This window comes from Carcharhinus amblyrhynchos, chromosome 18, assembly GCF_965287045.1.
Source record: "Carcharhinus amblyrhynchos chromosome 18, sCarAmb.v2.hapA, whole genome shotgun sequence".
Taxonomy (NCBI): domain Eukaryota; kingdom Metazoa; phylum Chordata; class Chondrichthyes; order Carcharhiniformes; family Carcharhinidae; genus Carcharhinus; species Carcharhinus amblyrhynchos.
The window spans coordinates 34515562-34535351 of record NC_137341.1 but is presented as its reverse complement, the minus strand read 5'-3'; the positions used below and the strand labels follow the sequence as shown (position 1 = coordinate 34535351).

General features: G+C 44.2%; 1 protein-coding gene across 2 annotated transcripts in view; it reads left to right on the top strand.

Moving 5' to 3' along the window:
* The window catches only part of LOC145355006 (mitochondrial Rho GTPase 2-like), a 46179-nt gene extending 30150 nt beyond the window's left edge, over positions 1-16029 (top strand). The window contains exons 11-19 of one of the 2 annotated variants that reach the window (XM_080206762.1): positions 391-511; positions 2970-3054; positions 3153-3298; positions 5115-5215; positions 6045-6175; positions 6956-7036; positions 7534-7656; positions 9570-9772; positions 10842-16029. In XM_080206762.1, the coding sequence (XP_080062888.1) occupies positions 391-511; positions 2970-3054; positions 3153-3298; positions 5115-5215; positions 6045-6175; positions 6956-7036; positions 7534-7656; positions 9570-9772; positions 10842-10959 (1109 nt within the window). In that variant the 3' untranslated portion in view covers positions 10960-16029. Of the gene's footprint in view, positions 1-390; positions 512-2969; positions 3055-3152; positions 3299-5114; positions 5216-6044; positions 6176-6955; positions 7037-7533; positions 7657-9250; positions 9296-9569; positions 9773-10841 lie in introns of those variants that run through there. The other variant, XM_080206763.1, reaches the window with a different exon arrangement.
* Positions 16030-19790: the final 3761 nt, after the last annotated feature.

The following is a 19790-nucleotide window of genomic DNA, read 5'->3' as shown; positions in this document are numbered from 1 at the left end:
CATCATGGCTTCCAAATAACACAGCTGTATTGAACTTGAAGGCTCTGTGAAAATTATCTGATGAAGGTCTTGCCTGCTCAGTATTCTGACAGTACAGTTCACAGCTTTTCTCCTCAAGCACCCTTCTACCCTACTTTAACCTCACTTCCCCCTCCTCCCAACTTCTTATTCAAAGCAGCACAGTTGTGAGTGAGTTTTGTGCCTGAACAGCTTGAGGGAACTCTCACTGTGCCCTGGTTAGTTTATGTCTGAACTACAATGTATCGTGCAGAATGCCAGGCCATGACATTTTGCTCTTAAATAAATGAGGTAGTAATGGTCTCTGATTTAAACAGGCACACTGCTCCCATCCTACTAAACCTGTCTATATCCCCACTCTCCCCTTCCCAGGTTTCCTGTTCTTGAACACGTTGTTTATCCAACGAGGAAGACACGAAACCACCTGGACCGTTCTACGGAAGTTCGGCTACGATGATAACTTGGAGCTGACAGATGACTACCTCCATCCTCCGTAAGTAGCTATAAACTGAGGATATAGTGTTACAGTCACACTCCTCAGAGTGTCTGTCTGCAGGTCGGATCAGGCACACCAGCAGATGTTTATGTTGTGTGCAGACTGGCAATTAGAGCAATTAATGTCACAAGCTGTGAGGTTTAATGTATGATGTCTAATCCCCATGTGGAGCTTGGGATGAAGGGACAATATCATTAGCTCCTAATGGCAGTTGCTTCTATATTTCATGAATCTGAGCTCAAATTGTAGAACTATCAACTCAGAAACTATTTTCATAGAATCCCTACAGTGCAGAAGGAGGCCATTTGGCCCAGCAAGTCTGCACTGATGCACCAACAGAGCATCGTACCTGGGCCCTATCCCTATAACCTCACATATTTAACCCACCAATCCACTTAACCTAGACATGTTTGGATACTAAAGGGCAATTTAGCATGGCCAATCTGCCTAACCTGGGAGAAAACTGGAGCACCTGGACGAAACCCATGTAGACACAGGAAGAATGTGCAAACTCCACGCAGTCACCCAAGGCTAGAATTGAACCCTGGTCCCTGGTGCTGTGAGGCAGCAATGCTAAAACATTGTGCTATCAAATGGGTAAACAGCTGAATTTAAAATGTGATCAAATTTGTGTCCTGATCGTCAGTTCCAATCATACAGCTGGATGTTTCTAATGCAGTCAGAGTGTTGTGCTCGACAGACTGGAGGGACTGATTGTGGGCAAGTCCCAAGGACCGGATGGAATGCATCCGAGGGTTCTGAAAGAAATGGCGGAGGTGATAGTGGATGCCTTGGTGGTTATTTTCCAAACATCGCTGGATTCCGGGGAAGTGCCGGAAGATTGGAAAACGGCTAATGTTACGCTGTTGTTTAAGAAGGGTGGCAGGCAAAAGGCAGGGAATTATAGGCCAGTTAGTTTAACGTCTGTTGTAGGTAAAATGTTAGAATCTGTCATCAAGGAGGAAATAGCGAGGCATCTTGAGGGGAATTGCTTGATAGAGCAGACGCAGCACGGTTTCGTTAAGGGGAAGTTGTGTCTGACAAATTTATTGGAGTTCTATGAGGATGTGTCTAGGGCGGTGGATAGAGGAGAGCCGGTGGATGTGGTCTTTCTTGATTTTCAGAAGGCGTTTGACAAGGTACCTCACAAGAGGTTATTGCAGAAGGTAAGGGGGCATGGAGTTGGGGGTAGGGTGTTAGCGTGGATAGAGGATTGGTTGTCAAATAGGAGGCAGAGAGTGGGGGTCAATGGGTGCTATTCGGATTGGCGGTTGGTGACTGGTGGAGTGCCCCAGGGGTCGGTGCTGGGGCCTCAGCTATTTACCATTTATATAGATGATCTGGAGGAGGGAACCGAGTGTATGGTGTCGAAATTTGCTGATGACACCAAGATTGGCGGAACGGCAAATTGCGCGGAGGGTGTGGAGAGTCTGCAGAAGGATCTAGATAGGCTGGGCGAATGGGCCAGGAACTGGCAAATGGAATTTAATGTTGGCAAGTGCGAGGTGGTCCACTTTGGTAGGAATAATGGTAGGAAGGACTATTACTTACGTGGCGAAAAACTGCAGCAGGCGACGGTGCAGAGGGACCTCAGGGTCCTTGTGCATGAGTCGCAAAAACCCCGCCTGCAGGTGCAGCAGGTGGTCAGGAAGGCTAATGGGATGCTGGCCTTCATAGCGAGGGGGATTGAATATAAAAGTAGGGAGGTCTTGCTGCAGCTGTATAGGGCATTGGTGAGGCCGCAGCTGGAGTACTGTGTGCAGTTTTGGTCGCCGCACTTACGCAAGGATATTTTGGCCTTGGAGGGAGTGCAGAGGAGGTTTACTAGGCTGATACCAGAGTTGAGGGGGTTGAACTATGAGGAGAGGCTGAATAAACTAGGCTTGTACTCGTTAGAGTTTAGAAGAATGAGGGGAGATCTCATTGAGACGTATAAGATGATGAATGGGATGGATAGGATAGAGGTGGAGAGATTCTTCCTGCTCAGAAAAGACAGTAGGACTAGGGGGCACAGCCTCAAGATAAAGGGGGGGCGGTTTAGAACGGAGTTGAGGAGGAACTTCTTCACTCAAAGGGTGGTGAATCTCTGGAATTCTCTGCCCGTTGAAGTGGTGGAGGCTGCCTCGCTAAATATTTTTAAGACGCGGGTTGATGGGTTTTTGATAAGCGAGGGGATTAAGGGTTATGGGGAGAGGGCGGGAATGTGGAACTGAGCCACGACAGATCAGCCATGATCTTATTGAATGGCGGGGCAGGCTCGAAGGGCTAGATGGCCTACTCCTGCTCCTATTTCTTATGTTCTTATGTATCTCCTCCCTGTCCCACACGCTTGATTTAGACCATGGAACATATTGATCTTCCACCCAATAATGGCAGTCATTGCCGCAGTAACTTGTCACGGTCGTGTGGATTTTTACAGGAATCTGTAATTCATCAGCTGCGTACTTCCCCACAGGTTGCGAGTTCCTTACAATTGTACAACCGAGTTGAATCACTGCACCTACATGTTCCTGCAGCAAATCTTCGAGAAGTATGATATAGTAAGTAGTTATCTCTCAGACCTGCAGCACGGGGGGAAGGGAGGGGCAGGTTACTTGGGGCATGTTTCTTGTCTCACCTGTGATTTCCTTGCTCACAGGATAATGATGGTGTTCTCTCTCCAATTGAACTGAAGAATTTATTCAGTGTGTTTCCTTACTTCCCCTGGGGCCCAGAGGTCTTTAACACAGTGTGCACAGACGAGAGAGGCTGGGTCACTCTTCATGGCTATCTATGTCACTGGACGTAAGTGTTTGTCAGTAACTGTGTGTTTGTGCCAACGCTCATAACACTTAACATTTACTGCAGTAGTTCTCAGAGCTCAAACCTCTTGGAGGTACTATCTATATGATTGACTGCTTTAGAGAATTAATTAAATCATCCAGAGCTAAAGAGTTTAAGTTCCAAGGTTATTTATTCATGTCACAAGTAGGCTTAACACTGCAATGAAGTTACTGTGAAAATCCCCTAGTTGCCACACTCCGGCACCTGTTTGGATACACTGAGGGACAGTTTAGCATGGTCAATGCACCTAACCAGCACGTCTTTCAGACTGTGGGAGGAAACCTTGGGAGAATGTGCAGACTCTGCAAGCCAGGAATCAAACCCAGTTGAGGCAGCAGTACTAACCACTGTGCCACTACAGAGTTCATATACCAAGAGAGATAAGTAAAATAAAAACTCATATTGTGGGCACTTTATCCAGGCAGTCGGCCAAAGCCAACAGTGTTAGATGTACCTCAAGCATATCACTCTGATCTGGACTAGAAAATTGTGAATTCAAGTCCCCTTACAGAGCCTAAAGCACAAAGTCAAGGTTGACACTCAGTGCAGTATTGAGGGAATTTCTGGAGGAGACATTAAACCAAGGCCCTGTTTGCCCTCCTACAAAGATGAAAGACATTCCAAGGCACTGTTGTGATCTGAGCAGATAATTTACTCCTGGTTTATTGTTAACTAACATCACTGAAACAGATTATCTGGACTTTAAATTTATTACTGCTGTGGAAGCTTGCTGTGTACAAATTGGTTGCCACATTTCCTACACGACAACAGTGACCACACTTAAAAATATTTCATTGGCTGGGATGGTTTAGGCAGTTTGAGGTCATAAAAGGTGCTGTGTAAATATAAAATCTTTCAGTGTTGGTGTGTAACAGATTTAGTGGGGTATATTTCTAGTGGAGAAATGGGATTAAGGGATTTTTACGGTAGCCATGTGTTTTTTTTCTGTTTGTGAAAGGGGACAGGATTGTTGGGGCCCATTCCACTGCTACCTAAACACCACTTCCCAGTCATCCCCAGCACTCAGTCACCCCTCTCCCCCACCTAGTCTCTCTCATCAACCCCTCTTCCACCTCCCAGTTTTCCCTTCCCCTTAACCCTCCACTCAGCACCCCATCCTCCAACTCAGCCAACCAATCTCCCACTCAACCACCCTATCCTCCATCCCAGTGAAAATACAGGCAGTGGCAATGCAGGAATCATATTCTAGAATTTTGCAAGATATCGATGAGTGAAGGGAAATTAAGGAAAACTGGAGGAAAGGGGAATTTAAGGAAAGGTAGTCCAAGGCATAATACTACTGAACAGGCCTGATGTTTCAGAAACTCTAATGTTAAAAGTATCGAATGAACATGCCTTGGAGTTAAACACATTTCAGCCACTGGTCCATATTGTATATGATCCCTTGTGTCTCAGAAGGAGGCTATTTGGCTGTCATGCTTGTGCTGGCTCTTTGAAGGAGCATTCCAACTGGTCTCACTCCCATGCCATTTCTCCATAACCCTAAAATTTCTGCTTTCCAATTTCATTTTGAAAGTTCTTCTTAAATCTATTTCCACTGTCTTTTGTGACAATGCATTCCAGATCTTCAGAACTTGCTGTGAAAAAATTCCCCTCACTCACTCGAATACTTCAATTTTGAGACATTTCTGGAGATGCAAGATGTAATCAGTTCTCTCCAAAGCCAGATCTGTTGAAATGCTTAATGTTTGCCACTTGGTCTGGACTCTGCATTAATTGGGAAGCAGCTCACTCCCCTTTGCTTTCTCCTCGATAGGTTCATAGCTTACCTGGATGTCCATCGCTGCATAGAGTATCTTGGATACCTGGGATACACTACCATCATGGAGCAAGAATCCCAAACTACAGCCATCACAGGTAAGGGGCAACACATGGCTGAGTGGACACCATTTATAAGCGTGACTCACCACAGCTTTAAATGGCATTATTGGTGTATGGGGTGAAAGTGCAAAAGAGGAGCATCAGAACTAGATTGGCTATATAATTGCTGTCAGCACCTCTGAGTTCGAGATAACTCAGCCAGGTCACTGTTATCATGTGTGAATGTGCCTTAAGTATAGAAGATGATTTATTTGAGGTGTTTAAGATGATATTGGAGTAAGGTTGTTCAGAGATAATGTTTCTACTTACAAAGGAAAGTAGAAACTGCATCCCTTTCTCTCTGGGATTCCCCCCATCCCACAGAAACCACTGTTGAGGTTGGGAGTCAATTAAAATTTTCAAACTGAAATTTTGCTCAGCAAAGTAATAAGGTTGAAAGCCAAGGCAGGCAGATGGGGACAAGATACAGATGAGCTGTGATCAACAGTGAAATAGGATAAAGGATTGATTTTTTTTTTCTTGCATCATTTGTGGGATGTAAGCATTGCTGGCTAGGCCAGCATTTATTGTGAAGCCCTAATTGCCTTTGAGAAAAACCAATTACCTTTTTCCATTTCAATTTGATGACACTGATATACTCTACAGTGGAATATCCCACTGACATTCATTGGGTTCATAGGAGGAATGATCCCTTGGGAAGACTTGTGGGACTAGTTCTTGTCACACTGATACCTTCAGAAGTGGAATCTTGCCACCTGTAGCTCCTGTATAATGCTCATGGCTGATCCCCAAGTTTAGTGTTGCAGGAATATTTATTTCACTACCTGAAGATTGATTTTTTTTTAATCTTAAAATTCTATTGCAGTCACTCGGAGTAAGAAGCTGGACCTGGAGAAAGGACAAACTCAGAGGAATGTATTTCTGTGTAAAGTAATCGGACTGAAGGGCACCGGGAAAACGGCATTCCTGCAAGCTTTCCTGGGACGGAGTTTGAAGGTAGGGGTAATATCTCTCCCATTAGACATCAGTCAGGGATTGATCTTGCCCTTTTACTCTCTTAATTGTGTGGCATTGGTGCCGTATTAACTCCTGTATGTGGAGCTGCTTCCACTGAGGGATGTTTACCCAAAGCCAGCTTGCTCCTTCAGCCTCATATCCTCATCTTCAAAACCCTCCATTGCCTCACCTCCCCTTCTCTCAGTAAGCTTATTAGACCCTACAATTTTCTGAGATGTCGATGTGCCTCCGATTCTGGCCTCAAGAGCGTCCAAAATTTTAATCACCCCACATTGATGGCCATATCTTCAGCTGCCATAACCCCTGAGTTCCCTCTCTATACTCTCCACAGCTCCATCAATCTCCTTGATCAAGGTTTTAGTTACCTGTTCCAATATTTCCTTGTGTGGGGATTGGTGTCAAATTTCATTTGATCATACTGCTGTGAAATACGTTGGGATGTTTTACTATGTTAAAGGTACTGTATAAATGAAGGTACGGTTCATGTATTCCTTCATCAGTGCTGGGTCAGAATCCTGGAATTTATTCCCTAACCTTGTAATAAACAGCATCATCTCACTGATTGCAGTGGTTTAAGAAGGTCCATCAGGGCAACTGGAATGGGTATTAATCTAGTTTGGCTGGTGTTGCCCACATCCCAAAAAACAAATAAGTAAATACACGCATTACATGTTGCAATGCCAAACAAATCACAAGTTCATACTGTAACAAAGCTGTGTTCTGGTACTTCTTTACAAAGTCATTGTCCTTTTGTTTCAGATGCAGAGTGAAATGGGCAGAGATGTCTCTGATTTCACAATCAACACTGTGCAAGTCAACAGCCAGGACAAGTATTTAATAGTGAGCATAACAGGCGATGGAGGATTCATATTAACACAGCAATAAATTACTGCCATTGACATCATCATTGAAATACTCTGAATAGATGTTAATATTGCTACTGCAGTACACAGCTTTTTCAAATTGTGGTGTTGGGTATGTTGTGAAGATGTGTGTGTGTGTGTTTGTATGTGCATGCGTGTGTATGCACTGTCCTGATGTGTTTTTGTGTGTGTATATGCCTCCAGTGTGTGTGCGTGCAAAACTATCCCGGTGTGTGCGTATATGCACTGTCCCAGTGTGCGTGTGTGTATATGCACTTCCTGGCGTGTGCATGCATACATGCACTGTCCATGCATACATGCACTGTTCCGGCGTGTACATACACTCTTCCAGTGTGTATGTGTATCTGTATTTGACCTGTGTGTGTGTCTGTGTCTTTATGTATCTTTCTGTTGTCTGTCTCTCTGCATCCAGCAACATAATGCGATGCTCACTTGTGCCTCTCTGTGCCCTAGCTGCATGAGGTGGATGTTGAAACGGAGTTTCTGAAAGCCTCCAGTGCCGCCTGTGACGTTGCCTGTCTGATGTATGATATCACTGATGCCAAATCCTTCAATTACTGTGCCAGTATTTATAAGGTGAGCTGCTGTCTGATTGGTATAAATTACACTTCAGGATCTGGAACAGGCTTGAGTTAGTTTTGCATGCCACTGTTGTATATTGTGCACTCCAGGAAGTTGGTCTTTGTAGACTGAGGAATGAGGAAGAAGTCTTGGAATTATATTGAATTTTATTATTGCTCTCAGGACATCAAACTGAGGGCCAGAAAGCCCCTTTGAATTGTGACACGATTGAAGAGGGGCACATGAGCTCCCCTGGTGTCCTGGGGCAACATGTATATGTTCACCTAACAAGCAGTTATCTGGTCCCTATCACATGGCTGTTTATTGGAACTTGCTGTGTGCAAATAGGCCGTGCAAGTGTTTTCTTCATATTATAACTTTAAAAAATACAACTTATTTGGCTGTAAAATAGTTTGGAAAGCCTTGAGGTTGTGAAAGGTGTTATACAAATTAAAGTTCTTTCTTTACCCCCACTCTGATATCTTACAGAAATGGTTATATTGATGCGCATTGCCTGTACTGGCTATGATTGAAAGATGGTCTGTTATACAGATACCCACATAAGAGAATGAATCCAGCTTTTGGCTGGATTCTCCAGGGAGGGGGTTGATGTTGGAGCTTCCACTTGTTAGACACAATTCCAAATTCCCTCTCCAGATTCCCTTTCCATTGACTGCCAAGGGAAAGAAAAATTGAGCAGGATGTGTAACTGCCACTGCACATCCCGATCCGGGGTCACCCACCCCGCACCCCGATCCGGGGTCACCCACCCCGCACCCCGATCCGGGGTCACCCACCCCGCACCCCGATCCGGGGTCACCCACCCCGCACCCCGATCCGGGGTCACCCACCCCGCACCCCGATCCGGGGTCACCCACCCCGCACCCCGATCCGGGGTCACCCACCCCGCAACCCGATCCGGGGTCACCCACCCCGCACCCCGATCCGGGGTCACCCACCCCGCACCCCGATCCGGGGTCACCCACCCCGCACCCCGATCCGGGGTCACCCACCCCGCACCCCGATCCGGGGTCACCCACCCCGCACCCCGATCCGGGGTCACCCACCCCGCACCCCGATCCGGGGTCACCCACCCCGCACCCCGATCTGGGGTCACCCACCCCGCACCCCATGAAACGTAAAGCTATGGCAATAATTTAAAACATAAATTATTCATTGTTGCTGGCAAGGTTAGCATTTATTACCCATCTCTAGTTAACCTTGAGAAATCATAGAAACCCTACAGTATGGAAAGAGGCCATTTGGCCCATCGAGTCTGCACCGACCACAATCCTACCCAGGCCCTGCCCCCATATCCCTACATATTTTACCCACTAATCCCTCTAAACTACACAGCTCAGGACACTAAGGGGCAATTTAAGTATGGTCAATCAACCTAACCCGCACGTCTTTGGATGGTGGTGAAGTGGTGGTGAGCTGCCACCTTGATCCGCTACGGTCCATGTGGTGTCAGTACATCCACTGCTGTTAAAATGGGAGTGCCAGGATTTTGACCCAGTGATACTGAATGAATGTGATAATAGTTCCAAGTGACAATTGTGTATGACACTGAGGGGCTTCCATGTGTCTGCTACCCTTGTTCTTCTAGGCAACAGAGGTCATGGGCTTGGAATGAGCTGTCAGAGAATCCTTGGTGAGTTGCTGCACTGCATCTTGTTGATGGTAGATATGCTGCCACTGAGCGATGTTTAAGGTAGCTGCTTTGTCCTGGATAGTGTTGAGCTTCTTGAGTGTTGTTGGAGTTGCATTCATCCAGGCAAGTGGGGAGTATTCCATTACACTCCTGATATATGCCTTGTAGATGGTGGGTAGGCTCTGGGGAGTCAGGAGATATGTTATTCCCTGCAGTATTGTCAGCCTCTGCCCTGCTCTTGTAGCACAGTAGTTATGTGGTTTGTGCTCCATAGGAACACTACATGGAGAGCAGAATCCCCTGCATTTTTGTCGCATCAAAGGCTGATTTACCGGAACAGAAGCAGGAACACGGGATCACACCTGTAGAATTCTGCTACAAACACAGACTCCCAGCCCCCTTTCATTTCAGCTGCAACAGTGACGAGGCAACACAATCTCAGATCTACTCCCGGCTTGCACTTGCTGCAGCGTTCCCGTGAGTATTCTAGAACATTCTCATTTAATTTTGGTTAACTTGATGTTGTGGTCCCTGGTTTCCCTCCTAAGGGAGGGTTCAGTTGGCATGGGATTGATGAGTAGGTGAAAGAAGTTGGGAGAGGATTAGTGTTGCAGGTGGAGTTGGGAGTAGGGGGTGTTTTTGGGTTGTGTCAGAGAGCAGGGTGAGGAAAGGAGTCGTTGGGTTTAGAGAAGTGATGGGGAGGGTTGAGTATGTGTTAGAGATGGACGTGTTGGGACTATTCTGGCCCTGATTAAATTACCAGCTTCTTGTGTAAGATCACCTCCTGCACCAGAAATAGCCCTGGCTTGAGGGAATTCAGCGATTCCACATCCATCATGCAAACTGCCAGCCCTTTTCAGAAATCCACTATTCTCTGGGGAAAATGACCATGTTCTAAAGCTGTACCCTCAATCTGGTTTAAATAACATGGGACTGTGACCCCAGTCTTCTTTAGGACTTGCATATCTTGACCTATTTAGTCAGAAGAAACTGTCAACTCATGTACAGTCTATTCCCTTCTTCATTTTATAAACTTCATGTTGCTCCATCACTTTGGGATTCAAAGCTTGCTGGATTCCTGAGCTTGAATGTGTTCACCAGTCACAGAGTTTGGAGAATCCACCCAGCCAGGTTTTGGTCAATGCCAGTGTAGGTGGTGCCAGCATCAAGTGAGTTGTCTGCACTGTCATCAGCAACCTGCATCTGCAGTGGAAATAGTGCCACTACCACCTCCGTAGGAGCTCTGCTTTGGAATGGGGCAGTGAGGGGCATTGTACACAGCTCATGGTTGCAGTACATAAACAAGTTCTGCCACAGATCTTTCTATGAATCGGGCAACATTTCATTGCCTGGAAACCAAGGTTTTTGAGCGCTCCCACCCCAGGAAATATGCATTTGCATTGATGGTTATCATTTGGTGGTCACATCCTGTTGTGTGCATGTAAGTGTTGTAACAATGGTCCCTTTGTATTGTGATAGCTGGGGCTCTCTTTCACTGCTCTTCATTGACCTTTATCTCTCTCTCTCTCTCTCACATCTTGTGCAGTGACTTGAATGAGGCAGAGCTCAGCATCACGTCCTACTGGCTACGAATCACATTTGGAGCCACCATTGTTGCCTTCTTGGGACTCAGCATCTACAAAGCACTGGCCAGGCAGAAATAGTGGGAGATAGCTGGTCAGCACGAAGAGGATGGTGTCCAGAGGTGTGGCTCAACACAGTTGGGGGAGCGAGCATTGATTTGCCATCCTGTGAGATTTTACTTATAGCCATATTTGAGATTGGGTAGGGGTGTTGGGGAGGAGAAGCAATCAGCTTTAATGGTGGGAGAACAGAATAAACAGCTTGTGCCTGTGTATTCTGAGAAGACTCGTAGGATTGGGCTTTTCTCCCGATAGCTGTTTCAAGTATCTACTGGACAGGAGACTTGATCGGCTCGAGCTGTGGAAAGGCAACTTAACTTACTCCCCAATTACCCAGTTGACAACTAACGCCGTTGTGTGTTTAGCCCTGCACCATCTCATCTCGATATTTGGTCAATATATTCTCTCCTTTTGCTACCTCCGGCAGTCAGGAGCTAATTGTCTCTACCCGCCCCCCCAGGCAGCTTATCATGTCCACCAGCAAAGCCCTAGTTAAACTGCAGTGGCGTATTTTTCTGGCGACATTTTTTAGTGTAAGCTTTGAGAACATGTTCCTTGGTTGTGGAATAATCGAGTAAGCAAAAGCCAGAGTACATAAAGATATGAGAAATGGTTACTCGCAATATTTTTATACCAGAATTTGCAACTCAATGCATTGATGTATATTATCATATAAGGAAAAAATATCCAAGGGTATTTCCTCATACTTTTTGATATTTTTGGTGTAAGGCCATAACGTCGGGTCATCTTCATAGGTTTTGACTGAGTAAACGGAAATCAGGAGGCCTGTGTCTTGTTGGTACAGCCTAGTTAGTCCCTGCCTCTGTGAAGGAGAGTGGGCACACATGTACCCACAGCTTCTGAAAGCGCACCCACCGTCTCTTTCCAATTTTGATTCTCATGATCTCGTGTAAAATCTAACCTCTGGATAAACAGGTACAAGGTTATATCACAAACTCATCCATCAGGGAAATGATGCACTGTGTAATTGTCTGCAGTGTTTAACTGAATAACAACAGTAACTGTACTCCAAAATGAAATGTAATTTATTTGAATATGATCTTCCTGGAATTCCTGAGGATGCAGCTCTTTCATAATTTCTTATTTTCAATAGTTATTAGTGGCCTTTCCTGAACCTAATGAAGTTTCAATCTCATTTACATCAATATTTCCTAAACCCGTTGATTTTTCTGGGTTCCTCACTTCCTGTGTTGAGATCCGAATGATAATTCATGTTTTTGGGCATGATGTTTGGAACCAGAAGAAGCCATTCATCCCTCTCCAGCCTGTTCCACCATTCATCCAGATAATGGCTGATCTGTATCTAACTCCATTTACCCACCTTACCTCTGAAATCACTTGGTTTTGTATTTTTGCCATTATGTGACTAGTGGAGATGACACTCTCAGTGTCTTCACATCACTGGTCACAGGCCTATCTCATTAGCTTTGAGATCAACTGCACTGGACCATACTTGCAGTGTGAATTAGTGATAGAGTATCTTTTATTAAAAAAGGAGTATTTTTTTTAAATGTAGTGTTCCATGTTTAACTGTCTTATGATGTATATTTTTGATTACAAGCACACTAATATAAAATAGACATAAACATGTTACACAGCGAGAACTTCTAGACCTTAAAATCCACTCCCATCCCTCATCCACTCTCTGACCTCCTATTAACCTTCCAGTGGCCATTTGTTCACCAGCTCTGTGAAGTTTTGTGCCTAACTTTGTAAAGTGTTTGAGCTTATAACATGACGAATGTGAATGCTGGTGAATGGGACACATTCTCATTTCAGGGGCTCACTATCAGATAATAATAAATAGGAGTTGGAGTAGACCAGGAGTTTCCAAACTACGGCCCGCGGGCCACATCCGGCCTACAGCAGGCCGCATCTGGATTGGAGTTTGGAGACCTCTGGAGTAGACCATTTACTCCCTTGAGCTTCTTGAACCATTCAGTATGATTGTGGCTGATCTTGTACTTCAGTTCCACTTTTGCTCCTTGTCCCATAGCTCCTGATACCCTTTGTGCACAACCCTCTCCTGGTCTCAGTCTGCTCTTCATCTGAAACATGCTCTGGGGTAGGGAATTCCCGAGATTCACAGCCCTTTGAGTGAAGATATTTCTGATCATCCCAGACCTAAATGCCAATCTCTTAGTCTGAGACTGATCCTTCCTTTTAGACTCTCTTAACACCTTCCACATCATTCCATGTTGTACCACTGATGTGCCTTAGCCTCAACTTGGAAAAAGCAATCTTTCAGCCCCCTTTCTGGGGCAGCAGGAGTCACTGCCTCTGCCAAGATCAGCCCTGACACTTGATTAAAAGTGACGTTTCCTTTGTGTTGTGAGAAATAATGAGCAGCTCTTGTACGTTTGTTTAATGCTTGATATTATCCTAAAAGTTAAAGTTTATTTATTAGTCAATGTTACATTAACATTGCAATGAAGTTACTGTGAAAATTCCCTAGTTGCCACACTCCGGCGCCTGTTTTTAACTGAGGGAGAATTTGTTATGGCCAGTGCACCTAATCTGCACATCTCTTGGACTGCGGGAAGAAACTGGAGCACCTGGAGGAAACCCACACAGACACAGGGAGAATGTGCAGACTCTACATAGATAGTGACCCAAGCCAGGAATTGAACACAGGCCCCTGGTGCTATGAGGCAGCAGTGCTAACTGTGCCACCATGCCACCCCTAGCAGGTTCTTGCAGTTTGTTTGCAGCACTGTAACTATCTTGGGACATTGCAGTTAGATTCCAGTGTGGTAGCTTCAGAATGGCATCACTTGAACAGCATCAAGATGTTATTATCCAGTTATAGCCCATGTGGAGATCAAACACTAGAGTGGACTGGTTTGGATGAATGGTCTGTTTCAGTGTTGTAAATTCTATATCACAGAGATATTTACCAGCCTGAATTTCTTAGCCAGCAAGAAATTAAATAGTGTCCAAGGGTTTTAATGCAAGGCAGGACTTGTGACCCTGGAGGAGAAGCTATCCTTTGTTCACTCCATTGTTTATATATGATGTGGACATGCCAGTGTTGGACTGGGGTGGGCACAGTTGCAAGTCCCACAACACCAGATTAAAGTCCAACTGGTTTATTTGGAATCACGAGCTTTTGGAGTGTTGCTCAGTCTCCTGATGAAGGAGCAGCGCTCCGAAAACTCGTGATTCCAAATAAACCCATTGGACTTTAACCTGCTGTGAGGCTTCTTAGTGAGTTTAAATAGAGTGAGGTATGTTTTCATGCTTGCTTGGGTGATGTTAAATATAGGCACTGTAAAACAATTGAACTCTCACACTGAGTGGGATTGCATTTGTCCCAATACTGAACACACTCAAAAGCTTCCTGAATAGCAGAACACTCTTGAGTCTGTTCTAGTCTTAATTTCTATTCCAGTGGCTTTTAGATGTCAGTTTTGAAAATGGATAGTTGTTATTGTTGGACAAGATTAAATTTAACAGTGTCCTTGAGAACATGGTCTGAAATACCCTCCCTCTCATTACCTGTGCACTCTTCCAGCTGCAAAGCAGAGTGAGATTGAGTGATGCAACACAACAGGGCATTCAGCCCATCAGGTGTGTGCCAGCTCCTTGAACTATCCTCCCATTTTCCTTGCTGCTTTCCAGTATCCCAGCAAAAGTGCTGTATGTTTACTGCTTTGATTTTTTTAAAAATGGTACATTTATTTCTGCTACATTGTCCTGCTAGTTCCTTTGTCACTTTTTCTTTGGATCCATATATTCACTAATGTGGCAGATGGATATTCAAACCAGGTAACTGTGCCTCCAAGCTCCACTGCTGTTCCGACTTGGCTGGCATTGCTGAGAGTTACTTTTTAGTGATTCCTCCGTCACTAGCACACCACATCACTGCACCTACAATCAGCAACACAATGTGAGGAACCATAGGCCATTGAGCCCTGCATGCCCCATTTCTTTGGATTCTGCGTTTGTATGTCTGATTTACTGCTCACAAGGGGAGGTATGGACTATAAATGCTGTGCAGTTAAAACAAAACTGTGCCTTGATTGTAGTGTCAGCTGGTGTTTTTCCCCATTCCCCAAAATAAAGTTGTAGGCATAACAACAGTAGAATCACCAAGAGTGAATGTCTAAGTCAAGGAGCTGCCGAGCCTTCCCAACTCCCTAGCAACCACTCTTAATCATTTGACCCAATACAACTATACTGCTTCCAAATGAATGAACTGTTCACTCCTTGTGAAGTGTATGTTTGCTTGTCAGCCTGGTATGTTGATGTACACATTGCATTGTGCTCCTCTTTGGTCTTTGTATGACACATCATTGAATGGGTCTGAACCAAGATCAGCAACTAAGGAGATTTTGCGGCTGCTCCTTTCACTTACAGCTACCTTTTGCTTCCCTTTCGAGTTCTCCCTTTCTCTTTTGATGGCAGGAACCCAACTGGTACCAGTTATCTTCTGGTAGCTTGGCCAAGTGATCTTTAGACACAAGAGGGTAGCAGACTATTTGATTCCAGTGGGAAAGCCACAGGTAAGGGAGGTGTCCTGATCCAGTATCGCTGGAGTCCCTTTCCCTGCTCTGCTCATTGTTTGAGCTCACAGGCCAATTGGTGCTGGAGGATTTTCACAGTAACTTCATTGCAGTGTTAATGTGGGCCTACTTGAGACACTAATAAATAAACTTCTTTAAAAATTGCTAGTCTCTAGCTAACATCAGTTACCTTAGCAGGGGCCAGAGTTTGAACCTGACACCTTCCCCAGTCTCTGTTCTACCAACTCATCAAGTTATCAGGATTCACAGGTTTTCTAAAGTGTGGTTGCAGCCAGCCATTGCTTACATTGTGCTGCAGTTCTCAATTTATGAAGAACAAAAAGAGGGCAGAATAGGTCCTAATTTGAAAAGGCCACGGACAGAGTTAAACCATTAATCACATCTTGGGAAGTGGAACTGGAATTTATGTTGCTCCCGTTTGTTTAAAACTTGTCATGTAGTAAAATTCTGATAAGTGAACAGAAACTGTTATTGTGATTTTTAAATGAGAAAGTCTTTCTGTACCAGTCCTTCAATGAAAAGAGAAATATATTTTCTGATTTTACATTTTGACTGTGTGTTGGACTATGTTTCTACATAATTATTTTGAAGAATGCAAATGATTTGCAAGCTCCTCTGACTGGTTTGATATAGTGTTGTCCAAGTTGTGAACTAGTATGGGCTAACTGGGAATCCAGATGTGGTCACTTGCATTTCTGATCAGTGAATAATGATTGAGCAACTGAGGCACGATATGTGGCCTGTAATCTCAATCTTCATTCATGTCCAAAGGTTGTGTGAATTTTACCAACAAATCCACCGGTTAAAGTTGTAAAATGAAAATCAGGATGGGAGTGTTTTTATTGATTACTATGGCTGGTTTACTTCCCTTAGCCACTGATTGATGGTAGATTTTCAGTGAATCTACATGTGGAAAATATGTTTACCTGCATTGCGTGAGCCTTGTACCTTAATTGGAGAACCAAAATGAAGAGCTAGTGTGAAGGGATTAAAGATGTTTTTGGTGCTAGGTGCCAATGATGAGTGAACAGTAGAAAGTGGAAGGGACAATCGTTCTGACCTTTGTTCCCAAAACTGCAAGACAATTGTATGTCTTGATTTCTCCCTCCCATGTAGGTTAAACATTAAACTGCTGAATGATTGTAAGCCTAATCAAGACAGGCACTGTCAATAATAGGTGGTCCATTTGCTTACTTTATTTATTGGAGTACAGCCTGTGACACAGAATCCCAAATAAACTTGAGTTTAACACACTTCCCCAGTATTTCATTGAGGGGCACTAGATACATATAAGAAGAAGAAAGAGATAGAAAGATTGAGGAGATGTAGTAGGGTGGTAGAAAGCTTGTGTAGAATTAGCATAGATCAGTTGGGCTGAATGGCCTGATACTGTACTCTAAGTTAAGAACATAAGAACATAAGAAATAGGAGCAGGAGTAGGCCATCTAGCCCTTCGAGCCTGCCCCGCCATTCAATAAGATCATGGCTGATCTGTTGTGGCTCAGTTCCACTTTCCCGCCCTCTCCCCATAACCCTTAATCCCCTCTCTTATCAAGAACCCATCAACCCGCTTCTTAAAAATATTTAGCGAGGCAGCCTCCACCACTTCAACGGGCAGAGAATTCCAGAGATTCACCACCCTTTGAGTGAAGAAGTTCCTCCTCAACTCCGTTCTAAACCGCCTCCCCTTTATCTTGAGGCTGTGCCCCCTAGTCCTACTGTCTTTTTTGAGCGGGAAGAGTCTCTCCACCTCTATCCTATCCATCCCATTCATCATCTTATACGTCTCAATGAGATCTCCCCTCATTCTTCTAAACTCTAACGAGTACAAGCCTAGTTTATTCAGCCTCTCCTCATAGCTCAATCCCCTCAACTCCGGTATCAGCCTAGTAAACCTCCTCTGCACTCCCTCCAGGGCCAAAATATCCTTGCGCAGGTGCGGCGCCCAAAACTGCACACAGTACTCCAGCTGTGGCCTCACCAATGCCCTATACAGCTGCAGCAAGACCTCCCTACTTTTATATTCAATCCCCCTCGCTATGAAGGCCAGCATTCTGTGAAGTTTACTGGAATAGTGTGTGCACTGTCATTATCCAATATCCTCACACACACACCTTCCAAGCAGGAAGGTGGCTGACAAACCCATCCAGATCAGTGAGTCACTGGACCAATTGTGAAGCCTCTCCTGAGCCCCTGGCTGAGATTACTGAAATCTTGAGGAACAGGAGTTGTTGTACCAGCCCTGCCATTTTGGTGGTTCTACCTCTTGTTCCGCCTCCTCCAGCCCAACCCACAAGTGTGAGGTCTTCTGGTTGAGGGGTCCATAGAAAAGAAGCGTTTAACTCACGGCAAAGAAAGAGGCCATTTCAACTCATTGTGTCCAATTACATGTGAGCTTTAGCAACTGAGCCAGTTAGAGCGCCACATCTATACCTTATACAGATACAAATGTTGGGTTGAGTAAAATATATCAAACAGGGAGCAAATCCTTAATATATCTGTGCTGTACAGGAATATTTAATGAGTCACGAGATAAAAATATCTAATGGCAACAAAAAAATTCATGTAAAAATGTATTCAATATGGTAATATATATCAAGCTGCTTCACAGGAGCATTATAAAACAATTCTGACACCAGGCCACATTAAGACAGATAATCAAAAACTTTATTTAAGGAATGCCTTAAAACAAAGAAAGGAAGATAGAGGGGTTTTGCCAGGAATTGTGGAACTTAAGACCAAGGTAAGTGAAGGTATGGTCACCAATTGTGGATCATTTTATCTGTCTCAATATCGAAAGCTGGAGATACATTAGTGTCTTGGCAAGTCAAATGAAAATGACATCTCCTATAGGAGTGGGTAAGTAATGGAGTAATTGTCATATAGGAATGGGGTACTCAACACAAGAAACCAGGGTAAGATGTTGGTTGATAGTTGAACAATACTTATGAGATTGGTAAGATACAGAGAAAAAATTGCTTCAACGACAGCCTGATTTGGGATTGCACTGCTAGTGTTGTAGGGAAAGCTCTAACTCAAGCAGGACCACTGCTCTTCTGATATAAATGATCTGGTGTTTGGAGCATGATTTCAAAATTGGAAGCACTGCCAACTGTGATATTCTTGAACTTTTTAAAAATTTGCTCATGGGATGTGGGTGTCTCTAGGTGAGCCAGCATCAATTGCTCATCCTTGAGGAATCAACCACATTGCTTTTGGACTGGAGTCATATGTAGGCCAGACCAGATTTCCTTCTCCAAAGGACATTAGTGAACGAGATTGTTGTTTTAAAAAAAAACTATGAACAATGGTTTCATGGTCATTTAAGACTTTTAATTCAAGATTTTTATCCAATTCAAATATCACCATCTGTCATGGTGGGATTTGAACCCAAGTCCCCAGAGCATTTCTCTGGGTTTCTGCATTAATAATGACAATACTACCAAGCCACTGCTTCTCAAACAAATCCCTTCCTAAAGCAATGTCTTAACTCTTCTGCTCACTGAATGTTAATGATTCCTTTCTATTAAGTCTGCAACAAAAGGAAGAAATTTTCCCTGTCACAAACTATTAAAGCTTTTTTTTCCATTGGGAATTGTCTGAGTATTTCTTTTAAAAGGAAGTTTAGGTTTGATAAATTTGGCAAATTAATCTGATGCAGTTTTAATTTTTTTTATATTCAATCCTTAAATTTACAAAGCCAACGCTCAACGGATCAGGCAAACCCAATCCATTCCTTGCTTGCTCCAAAAACGAAATTCAAAATCCAACTGAATTATGGTCCCCACAAGAGAGACAAACAAGATCCAAGCTGACAGGATAAGGTGATGCTTGGTTTGATACTTGATCTTAGCCAAAAGGCCAAGAAACAGTTTTTAAAACATTTATTCTATCCAAAAAGCCAAGTCAAATTGAATCCAATTCATAGTCCCCACAAGAGGGGCAAGGTCCAAGATGAGGCATTGCACCTCATCTTGGACTTGATCTGATATTTCATTCTGGTCCAAAGGCTGAGGTGGCTTTGAAAAATTGCATCAGTCGATGCTTCAGTTGAACCTCATCGGCTAACCCAATTGTTGACTCTACCCTAGCCTGGGTGAACCACCTGTTGACCATGGTTTACTTACTTGCCAGGTAAGCATCTTGGGCTTGATCTGACATTTCTTAGCCTAAAGGCCAAGAACCAGTGAAGAACATGGAGTCTGAGCCAATAACCTGTCAATTTCTGAATGGTGAAGTGGTAACAGATGGAGTTAGCCACAGTGGGAACTGATTCCAATGTGTCATTAGATCACAAGGTTCAAC